The sequence below is a fragment of the Passer domesticus genome, chromosome 1, assembly GCF_036417665.1.
Source record: "Passer domesticus isolate bPasDom1 chromosome 1, bPasDom1.hap1, whole genome shotgun sequence".
NCBI lineage: Eukaryota > Metazoa > Chordata > Aves > Passeriformes > Passeridae > Passer > Passer domesticus.
Genome location: NC_087474.1, coordinates 43,414,437 through 43,432,745, shown reverse-complemented (window position 1 = coordinate 43,432,745; position 18,309 = coordinate 43,414,437). Strand labels below are relative to the sequence as shown.

The following is an 18,309-nucleotide window of genomic DNA, read 5'->3' as shown; positions in this document are numbered from 1 at the left end:
TGGTGAGCAAATGAAAGTCTGTGGATGTAAAATTAACTACAGGCAGTTTCACCAACAATTCACAAGGCACATCAGAATATCCTGTGAATCACAAAGATGACAAAGATGCTCCAATGAAAACCTTTTGTTGTGCCTGTCACAGTTTTATTTTGGTGTCCTGAGTGGTTTCCCCTGCTACTAAAAGTGAACTGAATATTGTATAATTTGGCTGTACAGATTGTCTGAAACAGGCCTTGCAGTGAAACAGCTTTTCCATGGGGTAACAGAGTGCCTGGGCCTTAGCAAACATGGAAAGATTAGTAATCATTAAGATCAAGTATTAGTTCTTTCTCCCTATTGATCATCTGCAAATACTTTAATTTTTTTAACTAGCTTCCTTTATATTACATCTGCTTGGGAGGAACATGGCAGGAGAGACTTTGAAGATGAAGATGTTTCAGATAAGGCCAGTCATTTAATAAGCTTTTAAAGGCTACCAGCAGCTGAAGTGTTTGAGACTTGGGGGCACCAGCACAAAGCACACAGAACACAAAGCCTTTACACCACATTGTCATCCTGCTTCTGTATATAGACTCCTCACAAAAGTGGCCTGAGAACACTTCTGCTTTCACCACTGCCTTTTTTTTTTTTTTTTTTTTCCAGGAAGACCAGATTTTAAGAGGACCTCATAGTGATGATTAGGTGATGGCTGAGACATTTAGAAAAAAAAAATTCAATCTCAGGTATCAGCTACTTCTCAAAGTGGAAACAGCCCAGACTTCTTACCTACCTGTAGAGACTGCTTGGTGACATTTAACAGATCACTGAACATGACAAAGAAAGCTCCCTGCTGTGCCATTTCACATTTCAGAAGAATAAACTCATCACCCCTAGAGGTGCGCCCTGATGTTTTTTTTGCATCAGTGATTTTTATTTTAAGTAAAATTCAGCAGACAAACTGACTATTTCTGTCATGTTTGAGGTGAGACGTTTCAGTTCTCTTTTTTTTTTTTTTAAAGAGGAGTTCTGTCTATAGCAGCTTTGCAAGCACAGCACGTGGAAAGAAAGCAAATTAGGCTGAGGAAAAGGATGGCTGACACTATTCACAGAATCACCAGTGGATAGGAACAGTAGAATGCACAGGACTGGTCCACTGAAAGAAAAAAATGAGGGGAATTGCAGCAAGGAAATAGCATTGAACAAGGAAAAGAGGGTTTTGGCTTAAATAATTTTTTTGTCAGCATAAACAGCTATCTTAGCCAAAGGGAATTCACGCATTCAAAAAGATTGAAGTAAATTGTGAGTGAATCACCTGAGAAACAACAACAATGGTTGTCTCTAAAACTAGGAAATTATTCTCTTCCCTTTTTTAACTTCTCTCTCTGTTTTGCTGTAGGAAATTTGGAATACATTAAGAAATTACAAAGAAAGGAACTGTACAATGAACTGGTAGCACAGACACTTTGCTAACAAGGAAGAATGGGAGCTACAGATGTGCAAACTGTGATCCAAATTCACCTGAACTGCAAAAGAAGAACCCCGCAAGGCCAGACAACACACAAAGGAGCTGGCTACCTTGGATGGAGAGAATGCTTTGATGAGAAAGGTAAATGTTTGTCCATCTGTGACTTTGGCAGCCTGGATCCACGCAATCAATCATAATACTAATTCTTGCAATACTTGTCCCTTTTTATTTACTGTCATCTGCTTCTCTTGTTGGCCAGCCTCTTCCAAACGAGGACTTGTCTGAATAATCCATCCCTGGCCAGTGCTGAGATCAGACAGAATGGATGGTGCACTGGCATATCAGTGGTAAGTATCTACTTAGTGGGTTAGGCAAATGTCTATCTCCAGTTCTTCCTTGGGCAAAACTCCTCTGCCTCGTATAAAATGGCAAATTAATGATAAGACTTACCATAAAAGATGGGAGGGGCAGAAATAATAATTTGGTGAAAAGCAAAGTTTTATATGGTATGGGTTGTTCCACATTTTGCTTTTATTATGTTCCTTCCTGTTGCACTTAATGTGCCCCCCCACCATCCCATATAAAGGGTTAATCTCCTTCCAGTCCGGCCAATCAGGTTTGGTCCACCCTGTGATTTATTTGGTCAGTGTCACATATCCTGATACCATTTAGTAAAGAGGTAAAATTACTTGCTCTTGTCTTCTCTTCCCCTGCAAAACCTTTAGCTTTACAGCAACATCACTGAGAACCCTTTCCTTTTTCCACCATAATCTTGCCATCTCCTGCCATTCTCCTTTTCTCAGTCTCTGCCAGGTTCCCCAAGAAGTATCTGAAAAAGACAGGCTGCCATGTGTTACAAGGGACCTCGGAGCTCCCCTACTGGAGACTACAGCAATACTCAGTCCCTTCCATTCTTCTTTCTCCCCAAGCAATTGCAGAACCTGCACTCACAAGATCTTTCCTCTATTTTCTGTATTTTCTGCATTGTCTCGTTTGCTCAGAGATTTCTTTTTTTCCCCCCTGTTTTCTCTCCAGTTTTCCTTGCAGGATCTCCCAGGAACTCTGTTCATTAGTAAGCCATCAGAAGGTATGTCAGGATTCATTCACATCCTCTTGATTTTCATGAACTGGCAGACAAATTTTTTCATCTTCATTTTCTGGAGCTCAGACATCATAAATTTTCAGCATCTGTAACTGAAACCTTTTTTTTTTTTTTTTGTCTGACATTCCTCTTTCTGCAGAAACATTCTTGCTCAGTTTCCTTATGAAGATAGCCCTTTCCATCTGGCAATTTAGCATGAAGTGAGTTGGTATTATGGAAGGTCCATTTCCTACTCAAAAGCCTTCCAAAGAAGGACTGGGCAAAAAACACTGTGCCAGGTAGGTGTTTTCTTCAAATTCGTGCCATATGGATCATTCCAAACTGGAATTCACATGGCTGCAGACTTTTTCCCCCCTGACAGTATGCCTGAAAGATCAGAAGCATATCTGAAATGCAGCCTGTGTGCTAAGGATAGGTCTCGAAAGACTGGTCATGATGGTCAACACCTCTTGCAAAATGTTCCTGCTGATGGAAAATCATTCCTTAACCAAACAGGGATCTTAAAGGGTCAAAGAGATTTAAAATCTGGATTCAGTTCTATTCACCTCTCCATCTGTAAATCAAGAAAAATCATCACTGATGAAATTCAAAGAAGATATCCAGTTTGATAGAGCTGAAAATAATGAGTGGGACAAGATAAGCATGCAGATGCATGGTGGTTTATTGAGGAGAAAAAAAATACAGCCAGAACTAAGAAAGCATTGTAAAGAGCAAGGGGTGGTTTTTTTTTTTTTTTTCCCTGAAAAGCATGTATTCAAAGAAAGATTTTCTGTCATAGTTATTGTGGCTGAAGAGCTGAACTTGTGGCTCTAGTGCAACAACATGTGAAAGAAGAGATTAAGGAGGCCCTTACAGAGACAAAAGAACAGCAAAAGGAACAGCTTCTGGTTTCTGTGAGCTGATGAAATGGGTACAACATTGTTGTCTGCTTATCTGATGTCCACATCCTCTAAGGACCGCTAGGAAACTGAACAAAAAATGTAAGTGATCTGCAGAGCAATAACCTGTACAGGAGGAACATCTTCCAGAGACCAATTTAAAAATCTACAGACACAGCTTGTGAAAGATGACTGACACAGTCCTTCCCACACAATTGTTTTATTCTGGCAAAACCTGAAACCAGTAGATCCTGCAGCTCATGCTTCAGGCTTTTTACATCACATTCACATCAAGCTTTTCAGCCAAACAGAAGTTATTGGGCAGTGTAACAGTATCAGAGGCATATGAGATAGCAGCAAATGGCATAACTGAATAAAAGCTGTACCTGTGTCCAGAATAACACCAGAGAGCAAACAAGAAAACATATAATCTCTTGTGGACAGAGATGTCTGATTCTTCCTACTCTCACTACCACCTTCTGTAGATTTCTTGTTTCTGCTTCTCATTGTGTATTTTCAGTTTTTGCTGATCACAAGAAAGCAGGCTTCCCTGTTGAGAAATGGCTTGTACTTTTGCTTGGCTGGCCTTTTCTGGGAAACAGAGGGGACCAGCACCTGCCAGCTGCCAGCACAGCTGTTCTGTTGGCAGGACTCACAACCATCCCGCTTGACTGCCACATGGCCTCTGTGCTCTCTTCTCCCTTCTCAGAATCCCCCAAAAGACAAATAAGGTCCATCTTACTCTCAGAAGAAATTCATAGAAGCTGCTGAGCTTTCTACTGAGACAGAGAGCCTTGGTAAACCTCAGCACTTTGCACGCTCTGCCCTTAGACCACACGCACGTGCGCACATCCTACTTCTTATTCAGTATTCTGACCACTCTTCCATTCTGTCCTGGGCAGTGGTAGGAGGTAGATGTGCTGTATATAAAACCTTCAACAGAAAACATCAAGCAAAAAGATAGTGTGAATTAACATGCCTTCATTTCTAATGAAGTAAGATAAGCAGAAGTCAGGAAGATCATGCAATAGTGATTAATTCTTCTACAATTACATAATACAACTTGCAGAATTAGTTATCTGTCAGAGAAGGACTAGAAACACACTTCCCACACACCCACCAAGCGCCTGCCTCCTCTCTGCTCTCTACGGAGGATTCTTTCATTTTTTTTTTTCTGAGATTTAGAAAAGAACAAGGTTTCAGTTGAATGAGAGCTGAGTGACATCTATGCTTAGAGACATCAGTTTTAATGATTGTTGGATGAGATGAAAATGCTTTAACTCAATACTCAGTCTCCCAGTGGAAACTGTGGGTTTTCTTAAACATGTGTTTAATTCTATTTCTGACTTAAAGGGACTATCTCTGATGAGCACTGATGAGAGAAGTACTTGTGATACAAGTCTAAGGAAGTCAAAGCTTCCGCTAAGAGACACAGCTACCTAGTGATATCTGCATTTTACATCTGCTGTATACTGCTGTGTGGGTAACACCTCCCTGGCAGAGCTACCTGAAGAGGAGCAAGAGATTCTGCGCCCTTAAAGCAAAGAAGATTCTTCACATCATCTGGGAAGAAAGGAGCAGAAAAGGTAAAATTCATAAAATGCAATTGTTCAAACATTTATGTATCATGTACACTCATGATATGTGTGAATGTAATGTTTTTTCGTTTACCTTTTGTAGTTGCTCAGGTAATTTTTTTAAGCAGTTTTAAGAATTCTTGCATCATCAGAAGTGGGGTGTATTCTGTGAGCGTATGTTTTTAAGTATTCAAATGCATTATGCTGAATCTAGATTAAATTCAGGTATGTCTGGCTGCAGTTGCTGTAAAGCTGTCATTTCTACACCACTGGTGTCAAACAGTTCTGTCCTTGTGACTTATAAATCAGATTAAATTCCTCTCTGTGTAGAATGGAACAGAACTCTAGGCTGGAAAGGTGTCATGCTTGGGAACACACACAGTAGGTCTCAGATTAATGACAATCAATGTTTGCTGGCATGTAGCAGCAACACACAGGGCTAAGACAAGTAAAGCTAAGAAACCCACTTCTCTTCTGCTTTCCATTCATAAAATGAAAACAAAGGGGAAGAAAATAGCACAGACTTAGAGTTCTGATATGTTAGGCTAAAAAATTGCCACTTGTGAAGTGAATAACACACGCAAGTAAGAACAGAACTCAGACTTAAATTTCTGGTATGTTTGGCTAAAAGAATGATGCTGTGATGTGAATAACACACAGACTCATAAGTCAGCAAGATATTTTCCCTGTGTCTAACTTACATCACTTAAAACTCTGTATCTACCTATTAGAAAAGAACATATATATGAAGATGACAAATTCATGTTACTCATTTAGCCACTGAAAATAAGCCCTTATTGAAAGCTTATGACAGCTTTCAGTAAAGGTAATTTCATAAGAAAAGTCTGGTGCATGTTTATCACTGTCTTCCTATGGTGGGTGACATATACCTGATGGGAAAGGTGGGTGAGTGAAATTCTGAACTGCTATGAACAGTGAGTTTGCTTTTTACTTTGCTCAACATGGAACTTAACCCTTTCTGATTTGACACTTATGGCCCACATCTTTCACTCCCATTTGCTTTCCTGTCATCCATTTGAACATCCCTTTGTGCTTGACATGCAAGTTGCACAGTGCTGCAAGGACTAAGCACATGCATGCTAAGGACAATACCTTGTTCAAGTGTGCACACGCATCCATCCCATAATGCTTACATAATATCTAACAACCTGCAGTGAGTCGTGTCCCGAGCTGTCACTCGTGATTCAGGTTTGTGGAGTAATCATGTGGTCTTGACACACTGAAAGTCACTGACATTTGTATGTTCTTCCCTTCTCAGAACTGGGGGAAAAAACATGAGTTCTTCAAGTACAGAGTCCCTTGAAGTCGAACCCTCAACCTTTTATGAGTATTACGACAGTTATTACGATGCTCCAAAACTATGCAGTAAAGAAGGCGTCAGGAGGTTTGCAGCCTCCTTCCTACCTGTTCTGTATTCCCTGGTATTCCTGGTCGGGCTCGCTGGAAACGTTCTGGTCATCGTGGTCCTCTTCAAATACAAGAGGCTGAAGAGCATGACTGATGTGTACCTGCTAAACCTCGCCATCTCAGATTTGCTCTTCGTTTTGTCCTTGCCGTTCTGGTCTTATTTCACAGTAGACGAATGGGTTTTTGGAACTCCCTGGTGTAAAATCATTTCGTGGATCTACCTGGTTGGGTTTTACAGTGGGATATTTTTTATTATGCTTATGAGCATAGACAGATACCTGGCAATTGTTCGTGCAGTGCTTTCCTTGAAAGCAAGGACCACCTTCCATGGCTTGATTACTAGCCTTGTTGTGTGGCTAGTAGCTCTCTCAGCCTCAGTCCCCGAGCTTGTATTTAGAGAGTCTTTTAATGAACATAATTTTACTACCTGCAAGCCGATATTTCCAGGCAATTTCACAACATGGAAGCTTTTTTCCACTTTGGAAGTCAACATTTTAGGGCTCCTAATCCCTTTTATAATTATGACATTTTGCTACTCCATGATCATTAAAACATTAGTTCACTGTAGAAATGACAAAAAGAATAAGGCTGTGAAGATGATTTTTGTTGTCATGATTGTGTTTTTCTTTTTTTGGACCCCCTACAACATTGTTATTTTCTTACAACTGCTGGAATTTATGGGAGTCATTAAAGACTGTCAAGTGAGCAGGAATCTGGACTATGCTTTCCAGGTAACGGAAATCCTCGGCCTTTTCCACTGCTGCCTCAACCCAGTCATCTACTTCTTCATGGGGGAGAAATTTAAGAAGTACCTGAAGATGCTCTTTAAGAACTGGCAGTTACCAGGGTATTTCTGCAAGTGGTGTGGAGTTCACACCACTTACCACACTGAATCTACCAGTTCATTCCACACACAATCTACGGGCGACCAAGATGCTCTGTAACACATTTCAGACCAGCCACTGAACTCAGCAGCAGGGACTTTGAAAAACAGGAACATTGAAAAGCTAAGCAAATGCAGACACATTTAACAATAAGCTAGTGCCGGATAATTACTTACTTCAGCTTTATTTGTGCCTCTAGATTTTCTGAGTATTACGAGAGAAGGTGTCCCAAATGTGGAAGATGGAGGATGGACAGGCAAGGTTTCTCTGCTGTGATTACAAATCACCGCTCAGCTCTGTGCAAAGCACTGCATTGTGTGGCTCCTTTTTCACCAGCATCAAGACATTGGCCTGCATGGAGGGGCAGAGGTGAGAGAGCACCTTGCCATCAGCACATGCACTTGGAAAACATATCCATGTATTCAAGAAGGTTGATTGTAACCATTCTTTTTTATTCTGCAGTTGATCTGTGTAGGACTTGTGACTCTTAGGCAGCTATTAGCAGTACCTGCTACATTTAAATGTTTCATTTCAGTGGGGATGATATATCCCCTGTCATTAAGAAAAAAAGGACAAAATATATTCTCTACGTGCACAAAGACTCAAAGCAAAGCCATTACTTTTCATTGTAGGTGCATTTTCTTTCAGGTTGACATACATGACTACATGTAGGTGTATATATAGGCATTTTGAATTACTTTATCATTGTAATTAAGGATAGCACTTCTGTATTTTAATTAAAATGGAAAATATTTTGAATATTTTTGAATAAAAGTGTTTAAAAAAACTTATTTTCCAGCAAGCATGAATAAATTTGAAACATCTTGGTTAAAAGTATATATTTTAAAATGAATGTCCTTTCTTCCAAAAATACTTAACCCCAAAACTCAATTTTCATTCACTGGAGAGGTATCTGGCAAAACAAAAGAAAGTAAAAGCAGAGATTGTGTAGAATGGGTCTGCCATAACTTAGAAACCACACATAGAATCCTTGCATTTGATAACAGCAAAATGCAAACAATGTGATACCCCAGTAGCCGCTCACAGGATATTAATTCATCAGAAATCTGTAACAGGAAGGAAACTCACAGAGCAGTGTTTAGATTTTGGCACAAAAATGATTTTAAAAGAGGCAAAGAATCAGTAATGTGGTGGCAGACAAATTAAGAGTTGAAAAATATATATTTGAAGATACTTCTGGTGTGTCTTTTTGCTAGACAACAACAATTCAGATTTCTTACTATAAACCAGATGAATTCTTTTCTTACACTGTCAGTAATAAAGTGCCTGCTCAGCATTCAGCCAAGGCTGCAAAGAGCAAACAAGGCATTAAAACGCATCAGGAAAGGGCTGAAGAAGAAATGTTAAAATATTGTAGTGCCATTGTGCTCATCACTCTAAATGAGAGACATAAGTTGAAGCTCATCTCCATTTGACCTCTCTCATGATATAAGACTGAAGATAAAATGCAGTACTTTTAAATCTCACATACACATTTATCCATCATAATTTTGGGAATGCACTACCATTTGCTGTGGATGACAAGCAAGGATCTGCATTAAGCAGATAATAATAATAGCTGTGGAAGACATTACTTGAAGTAAGACAGAGCCTTTATAGAAAAAGACTATAAATTCTTAATACTCAAAATCTTAGAATCTACTACGTAAATCACTTGGGAAAAACTGATAGAAAGAGTGGGTTATGCCACCCATCACCTTTTTTTGAAAAGGAAGACACATTTCAAGTATGAGGTACTTCAAATTCTCCCAGATGACAGTGAAGCCATCATAACATCCCAAGGTGGCAGAGCACATCCTCCTTACAGCTGGTGATGCTGACAGCAGAGGCACTGGGAACTGCCCTGGAAGCCAGACAGCTTCCACTGCAGCTTCTTTTTTCTTTGTACTGCTCTGTGATCCCTCTAGTCAGCAAGAGTGGTCCTTGATTTCCAGACTAATGGAAAGGCTGCCTGTGCTAGGCTGGCAAAAATGAGGGTCAACAAGGAACAAGCAAGCTGAAGGCTCTTGTCAGATGTGATGTAAGAGACATCCAGGGCAAAGAGTGGTATCAGGGAATGGATTGCAGGCTGGTCCAGGTCTGGGCAAACTCTGTGGTGAGGGAGGATGCTGTGGAATTAATGGGGTGCACCCAGCAGCCATGCAGCAATGCCACAAACAGAGGCAGTGCAGAGCCCTTCTCCCACACAAAACTCAAATGTGCCTTGTGTCACTGCTCAGCTTTGTACCCCATGGCCTGTGCACGTTTCCCTTGGTGCAGAGGGTGCCTGGTGCAGCCAGAACTCCTCCAGGTGAATGTTCTCTTGTTCCTCTGTGCCAAATAGCCTCTTGCAGTTCTCCCAGTAATATTCACAGCTGCTCAATGCATGTGCTGGAGAGCAGCTGAGCTGAGCTGAAAGTTGAGCTCTGAGCAGCTTTGCTGCGTTGGGTGCAAAGAAGAGCTCATGTTAAATTGATGGGTTCAGGAAATCAGGTCCTGAGGCTGGAGCTCATTGAACATGGGTGGCTTCCTCCTCTGTCACCTGAACAAAACCCCCACCCACATGCACCAAGCTGCAGTGGACAATGATACTCCTCTTTTGAGGGAGGGTTTTGAAATATGCTGATGAGAAAGGACGAGATAATAGTATTAATACAGACAAAAATAAAGTAGGGATTTTTAAAATGTCACTTGACAAAGTGTGTTATTTCAGCTGAACAAGAGTTTCCAGCAATGGAGAATATATGTACAAACTCACTGAACCATGAAAGACAATGGATAGACATTTGAGTGAAACAAAGCTGACTCATTCTTAAAGCCACATTTTTACATCAAGGTTCCCCAGAAGGCCACTCTGCATCCTCCCTTCACCTATGCTAAGCAGCCAAAGAAAGGTAGAAGAAGGGGGAAATCAGCTAACTAGATTGAATACAAATAATGATGAAAAGATAACAACAAGTTGATTGGTTTTTATAGCGTGCTTAGGCCACCACAGTCACTCCCTAAACACAAAGCTGAATTACGCATTTGCTCTGGAGGACAGCTTTACCCCTTTTAATCGTGCAGAATCAGCATCATGGTCAGCAGCCTGCTCCCAGACAATCTGCTCCTCTCAGTCTGAGAGCCAGTGAGGAACTGCAATTCTCCTAGACTGCAACTGCTTGTCACTGTCCCAGCACCAGTCTGCACACCTGCTCTGAAGGGGAGTACAATTCCACAGGCACCATAGTGCCCCTCTGTAACCAGGATACTTCTAAACTGCCAGCAGGGACCTACATCACACATTTTCCTGCAAGAGTTCTTAATTATTTTCAGTTTTATCCAATATCTCTCTCTTAACACAACCAGAGACCACCTTCATCACATCCTGCCTTTTATGCCGACATCTCCATCATAATTAATTTACAGTTAGAAGTCAAGGGCCATTTAATAATATCAATCAAAATAATCATTAAAATAGCACTTTAGGCAATGCCTACTGAAAGTTCAACTTTGCTACTCCAGTCATGAAAGGAGGAGACTGGAAATGATACAATAGTGGTGAGATTTGTAGCATTTGCCTAACTGATAAGACCATTCAAAGGAGAAGGAGTGGTGGTTGTATCTGCAATCATCTATACTGTGACACAGCAAGTGCCAATGGCAATCACAGAGAAATCAGTCTTAAAGCAGTGGGCCCTGCCACTGAGGAGACACCAAGTTAGAAGCTCCCAGGATGATTTTCTTTTTCACAGTCAACCAGCAGCAACCCCCATCACAAAACTAACAAAATCCCATCTTATGGGATAGTCATTGAGTCAAAGACACTTCTCACAGAAATTAAGCTCAAAAACAAAGAAGCTCTTTATCTGTTCCAGGCCAACAAAATCAAGTCCTCCATGTTAATGTAGCCCAAATACATGATTGATCAATGGATCACACTCCTTTAGTTTTTGTACTTTTAATTTTTTTTTTGTTTTTGTTTTTCAAGTCATGTTTGAAGGATTGAAGTTTCTCTAGGTTTTAATTTCTTGTTTCAAAACAAGTAACAGAACACATCCAGTATAAGTAGCTCTGCAACTGCATAATGCAAGCTCTTTGTGAATTCAAGTGTTGCAAAATAAAACTACTAAGGTGCTGGTTTTTAAGGCACTAAGAATTTTTTTAATTCCAAGATTTCTGCTTGCTTGAATTAAACAACAATGGCAAGTAATCAAGAATCTGATCTGAAAGAATCAGATCTTTATCCATAGATAAGAAATGCTCATAAAGAGTATTCTTGGTGATGCTAGCAACATGTAAGACAACAGAGACTGAATGAAGATAGACATTACTAAAGGCACTCTTCTTCTCAAGAGAGACTAGTAGCATACAATCAGCATTTTCCAAGAAGGTCCAAGCAGCCAAGTTCAGGAAGAGACTTTTGTATCTGGGACAATGATTGGAACAATGGGTGGACATGTCTGCAGGAAAAGCATATTTGTTTCTTTTGCACAGGAACTTTGCACTCCTTAAAGAACCTCCACAGGAGTATTGTAGTTTGGGCAGGACAATGGAAGAGAGGGGCCCTCCCTGGCATTTAACCTGCCACCATTACTCACAAACAGAGAGAGCAGTACTGGCTCATAGTAACATCTTAATCAAAGTGAGGAAAGACCACAACACATCTCTGTACTTGCTTATAGCTGGTAAACTGAAATTTGACCTCAAGAAAGGCCATGACTGCAGGCTGAGTGAGCGACTTGCCTTTTCTGCTATCAAAGTATGTGGGAAAGCTGCAAAAAGTGCATAGAAGGAATAAAAGGATGGATTTTGCTGTTGCTTATGCCCTCTTTCTCATTCACAAGCACTGGGAATGGAAAAAAATGTCTGGATGATTGCAGGGAGCAATGACACGTTCTGCAGGCCCTGCAGACAAAGAGCACTGAGAAGCTGCAGAGAACAGCTCTGCCCTTGCTATCAAGAATCTTGTTTATGCTTTTGAGAACAGTGAAACCCACAGCATGAGGTGTCACACAAAACTCCTCAGTCCTACCGAGAAGGGGCTGAAGGGTTTATGAAAGGAAAGATTCCAGCTGTTTTCTCCTCAGTTCTGCTTTACCAGCCCATCCTTGCATAACGCAGGTCACTACTTGCTTCCTTTCCTCACAAATATTAGGGAACCTCCAAAATCTCCCACGGGAAGGTTAGTTCCTGCCTGCTGCTGCCCTGGCTTTTTGCATGAACCTCACATGCCACCACCTCATCTCCACAGTCACATGGAGTCACTCCATTCACTTCCTCACTGGCTTGAGCTCACGTTCTCTGCACGCAGAAGTCTCACAGTGGGATGCCTGTCTTGTCGTGACACTGCAGAGTGTTTTCCTTTCGACAAGGCAGTTCCATGAAGATGTCCCTGCTCTTTGCAGGGGAGTTGGACTGGATGACCTTTAAAGGTCCCTTCCAACTCAAAGACTTATATGATTCAAAGAAAATATGGAAAGGGCAAATTTTTGATGGCAGGTGCACTGGTTAATGATAAACATCTTTTAGCCTAAAATTTCCTCTTAATTTTCATTCCAGATTCACATTGAAATGATTTTAGAGTAAGCCAAGCCTATTTGTCAACATTACTGCAACAAAGTACTTCATTAATTCTGCTCTGAATTTTTATTATAATTTCATTCTGATGGGGGAAATAATTTCAGAAGTCCTCACATAACCAAAAATTGTAGAAAAAAAATTCAAGGATTTGTCTTATTTAATACACTTAAACAGCTTAAATAGAATAAGTCCACCACATTGTTCAATAAGTAGTTTATTACACATATCCATAGGAATGTACCATAACTTAGGAAAAGAGATACCATTAGAAGCAAAATTTCAGTCAAGTGATGAATGCTGAAGACTACTTGACAAAAATATGAATTTTTCTTCTGTGTTTTTTTTAATCTACTGCCTATAATGTAAAAGACTACAGTATTTTATAGACTCCATCAACATGAGACTGAATAAAATTTAAACAATCAAACATCATATTAGCATTTGTGAAAGGTCAATTCTTAAGTGATAACTATTTACAATTTGCGTCAGAGACTGAGAAAGCAAGGTTAGTACTAGATACACAAGGTTCTGCTGAATTTTAATTTGCATGTTGTTTTTTTTTTAATTCCAGGAACGGGTGTGCACAGAGGCAGAGCAACTATTAATAGTGTCAGAAACAGGGGGGAAGAAAAAAAGCCCACCTTTTCTCTAAGGAAATTCACAATGAAGGCTTCAGTCATAATACAATACAACTGAATGTGACCTGAATTTTCAGGAGGGCACATGCCAAATTCTTGAATTGTCATACCAGCATAATTCAGTGGGTATATAGAGGCTTCCAGGTTCCTAGACAAATGTGAAAAAACCCTCTATAATTGTCAACTAATTGTACAGAGATAGCTGTGGAAGAGCTGATACTGCCCAACAACAGAGCAAATAGGCAGCTAGTATCAATGTTAATTTTAGGGACATCTAAAAATGTCTGCCACGTTTTCTAGACATGAGGCACAAGATTCCACAAAGTTACCGCTTTTGCAAAAACAAAATGAAACACAGTTAAAAAAAGAAATTAAAAAAAAAAAAATCAGTGGGATCCTTCACAAGAAAAGCCCCAGCAGCCTGGTCAGGGAACGGCGCGAGGTGTGAGTGCACTCCAACAAGAGCAGCGGCTGAGGACCCGGCAGGCGAGACTTCGCACAGACTGAGCAGCCAGACGTGACATTTGAATGAAAGTCAGTTTCTCCTCTGTGACTGCAAATGCAGAGCCCCACGCAGACAGGCTGTGGTGGACGGGGGCAGAATGTAATTGGCAGCAGCTGTACTTGTGCAGATAATGGTCATGTTAAAAAAAAAAATGTTTTATCAATACCATCTTACTAAATGCCCTCAGCTGTCTGCACTGGCTTCCTTATCATGGTGGTGCAGACTTCAACCAGGCAGAAGTAACCTGGCCATATCAGTACCTCTCAATCTGAGTTAATATATCCAAACTAGACTGTAGTACCCTAGTCCTTTACTTCTCCCTGAAAACAAACAAAATCTGTTGAGGTTCGACCTTTAGCTTTGCAAGGGATGTTGGTCAATCTGAGTCTTGCATTTGCCACATAGAAATCAAAACTCTGCCTTTGTAAAACAAGGCATTTTGCACATGAAAAGTACTACAATTAGATAGTATTACAGAAATAAAAATCTGTGTATTACTTGCTAGATTCCTTGCTTTGTCTCAAGACATCAAGAACCATGCACTCTCATTTACCCACAGTCCAGAAAGTTTAATCTCCTTCCACAAAAGTTGAAAACAACTTCATAATGCATTACTCTAAACACAAGTCTTTGTTTTTGAGTAATTTCTTCCAAACATTTCTCAGTCAATGGGTGATTGTCCTGAATCATGAAGGTTTGAAGACTAAACCCCTACCTCTTTTTAATTTGCTTGCCCAATTTAACTAAGGTTTTGACATTTGTAATCAGCAGGGGGTTTCACCAATTTGCATGAACACACTAAAACAGGTAACAGGAAAAAACAGAACTTAACAAGACAGGATAGGAACATTCTTTCAAAGCCAAACCAGCATCACAATTTTGCATCAAAAGGTCTACAGCCTGACAACAAATGAGCAACCTCCCAAATCAGAATACACTATGGAGCACCAACCAAGGCTGTTGAACAGAACTTATACTTTTAAATTATTTCAATTGCTGTACTCATTTGTCTTGCAGAGCATGAACTTCAGAGCTTTGGGACGTTATTTTTGCAAACTGAGTCATGGCAAGCGAGCAGCTGAATCAGCAGTCATAGCTGAGTCTGTTATACTGGAAAGAGCTTAAAAGCACTGAAATTCTAGCTCAACTTTGTATGAAAAAAAGACTTCACCTTAAATTTCTACGTCCTGAAACTCAAAAGATGATCTGATATGCTCTACTTCAAAAGAAGACACTGTGCTAGTGGACCTTAGGCAAACTCAGTGCCTTTATCCTTATATGAAAAAACAAAGTTCTACTAAATGAGATAAGATCAAATGCAACAAAAAATATGAGCTGATCTTTGTGTATTTTTAAAGCCCTCAGCCTCTGAGACAAAAGGGTTCTTGTGAGCTGTGCCAAATCCTTACCAAAATCAGAGAGAGGATAAACCTTGGGAATCTCTGAAGGTTCTTTCACTCACTCACCTTGCAGGAGAAGTACAACAGCATGCTTATGTGTCCAGAGAAGGTGCTTGCTCACCAGCAACCACAGTGAAAGCAAACCAGAGATCATCCAACCTATTGTTTTGTGAACTGAAAATACATGATGCCTATCAATAACTGACAGAACCAGCATGGTTTCTGCCTTGCTAGGATAAAATGAAAGACTAGACGGTGATGAGCAGGTGGGGAGAAAGTACCAGCAGAGCTGGTACTGATGGACATTCCCCATTCTTGCAGTTAGGCAGATTTTAGTAGGATTTGGGTGAGTTTTCCCCACTTTGCACATCCAGCCAGGGGAGCTGAACCTTTACAGTTCACCCCACTTCCTTCATGTAAAAATTCTCCACTTGTAGCTAAGAAATCTGAAAATTACTACTACTTAAGAGCTCAGCATCATTCACCTTTGCCAGTTTAGTGAGACGCAAGGCCACAGCCTGTAGCTGGAGGTATCAGAAGGGGAAATTATTTCCCTTCCCCTCTTCAATGCCAACTTGCTTAGATTAAAAAGAACAAAAAAAAATCCCCAATAAACAAAAAAACCAAGGAAAGCAAAACCAACACAAAACCAAAACCAAAAAATAACCCACTCTTTACTCAACATATTATTATGCCTTCCTCTGTCCTCACTAGGCTTCACATCCACATCATGCTTTGTAACACTGAATATTCTTTTTTGCTTGTAGCTTCATAGTGCTTAAATATCCCCAGTTACAGCACTTTGTACTGTACCTACGGGAGCAGGAGAAACAACTTTCATGCAAGTCAAGTATGCTACTACTGTGATCTCTTTTCATTATCTTTGCACAGACTGAGTTTTTCAGAATTTAAAAGAAAAAAACCAAAACCACAACAAAAAGCTTCCTGGCTCATTTCAACATTGGTAGTGTCTGCTCTTGCATCTAAATTAATGGTATCTGTCCAAGTTCTCATCATCTCCTAGGATGGGTGAAAAAGCTTAGTTTTGGGATGGTAAAGGTATTCGGTCCCTCTTATCACAATAAAAGACATTAAGAAGAGTACAAATTTTGGCTAATCCACACAGGATCTACCTTTTTATTTTTTTTCCAGCACCTCTGAAGCCTTTGAATCAAAGCAAATAGACCTGAGGGGTTAGACTACAAAAAGTTAAAAATAGGCAACTTGCTGCTAGCTGCTTTTGCTAAACTTTCCTCTACTTCAACACAAGATGCATGGACTCAGTGCTTTAAACAAAGTCACATCTGAAAGTGTCTCTGGCCAGAGTCAAAAGACTCACATTGCCTTGACTTCAGATTTGGAAGTGGATACTGCTCTGGATCAAAGGACCATCAAAGCAACACAGATGGGGATGCAGGGTAGCAGAAGACAAAACACAGTATTTTGCAGGAAATCATGCTAACACTTTGTGAATTCAGTATAAGGTTCTTGGGTTCTTCAGCACACTGAATCTACCTTTTTATTATTAGTACAGACCACATCCTAAAATTGAGGGGGAAAAAGCAAAACAGCTTAAAAGAAAATATGTAGAGCGTATGCAGGATCCAGACCCATCTCTTAGAGTTTAAAGTCTTCCAGGAAGCCTTGATGGTACAGCAGAGTGTTTCAACTTCCAGAAATAGAATTTAACATGGAAGACACAAGAAGAGAGTGCAATTTTTTCTTCTGCACTGTTTCTATGTTATTCCATTTCTGTTTGCCTTGAAAAGAGCAACCAGCACTTCTAGCAAACACAAGAAAGATCTAAAGCTCAGCAAGAGGCAAGGCATGAGGAAGGTTAGGAGCAAGCTATCAGTTTATTTTTCTTCCTTCTCCTCAACAGTTCATCCTGTGCTTTGGACAACCCCCTTCACCCATAGCACAGGAACAATACCAGATCCCACAGCCACAAGACACAAGAGCAGTTCACCCCCTCCCAGAGCAAGTGTTTTGGACAGTGCTATTGGACAAGTCCACAGCCATGGCAGACTTCTGGCTAAATTTAGACTAGAGATCCATAAAGAGTGTTCACTCAGTACACCTGACGAAGAGGAGTTTGAGAAAAGGAACCTCTGAATGAAATTTGAAAGAAAGGAGACAGGCATAAGCAAGATCGATGCACAGACATCTTCATCCAGCTTGCAAACTGCTAATGGGTAGGTGGAAGGATTGGAGATTAACTCCATTTTAGACAAATAAAGACATATTGAAGGAAAGTTTTTAGTTTCTCTACATGTAAGACCTCCCTACTGTGAGAGGAAGAACCAGCAAGAGTTCAGGAAGAATGAAACAGGAAATAGGTAAAAATTTCTTAGCTACAGCATCAGAGGGATGAGTTGCTAGGCATCTGCCCACTCTGGCCCAGGTCTGTGCTCTGGCCCACATTTACAAACACTGAAAATGCTCAGTTAATATTAGTATAGAAGCATGAGCCCTGCAGAAACACCAATTTAATAAAAATAGTGCATATACTTACAGGGAAAAAGAAAACAGGAAAAACCTTTCAGGACATAGATATTGCCTGCAATTTCCTACTGAATTTGCAATGATATTCAACATATCCACTCTACTTAACAAAGGTACCTCCAGTTGGAATTTCAAAATCAATTCTTAATTTCATAAGGGTGCCTCATAAGTTTTTTCCTCTCTCTTGTCTACTGAAAGATTTTAAAAGGCTAAATGATGATCATGCAGCTGTAAGCACAACACCAAAGTGAAAGACAGTGATCTTACTGTGATGCTGGCACAGGGTCTGCTATCAAAGTGTGCTGGGGAGCCTCAGGGACAAGTCTGTGCTTCCCAATCCAACTCTATGTAGTTAAATGTGGGACCTTCCTAAGACCCTGGCTTTG

The 18,309-nt window shown here is 40.3% G+C and overlaps 1 protein-coding gene across 5 annotated transcripts; it reads left to right on the top strand.

The window, feature by feature from the left end:
- Nucleotides 1–724: 724 nt before the first annotated feature.
- CCR4 (C-C motif chemokine receptor 4) lies at nucleotides 725–8,148 on the top strand. 5 transcript variants are annotated; one of them, XM_064416770.1, is made up of 7 exons: nucleotides 725–875; nucleotides 1,376–1,585; nucleotides 1,704–1,791; nucleotides 2,686–2,824; nucleotides 3,325–3,526; nucleotides 4,778–5,010; nucleotides 6,281–8,148. In XM_064416770.1, exon 7 carries the CDS (start codon nucleotides 6,297–6,299, stop codon nucleotides 7,371–7,373), a length of 1,077 nt encoding a protein of 358 aa, XP_064272840.1. In that variant the 5' UTR covers nucleotides 725–875; nucleotides 1,376–1,585; nucleotides 1,704–1,791; nucleotides 2,686–2,824; nucleotides 3,325–3,526; nucleotides 4,778–5,010; nucleotides 6,281–6,296; the 3' UTR covers nucleotides 7,374–8,148. The 5 variants fall into 5 exon arrangements, with proteins under 5 accessions (XP_064272840.1, XP_064272831.1, XP_064272845.1 ...); XM_064416761.1 differs by lacking the exon at nucleotides 725–875 and adding an exon at nucleotides 1,002–1,278; XM_064416775.1 differs by lacking the exons at nucleotides 725–875; nucleotides 3,325–3,526 and adding an exon at nucleotides 1,002–1,278.
- The last annotated feature ends 10,161 nt before the right edge of the window (nucleotides 8,149–18,309 follow it).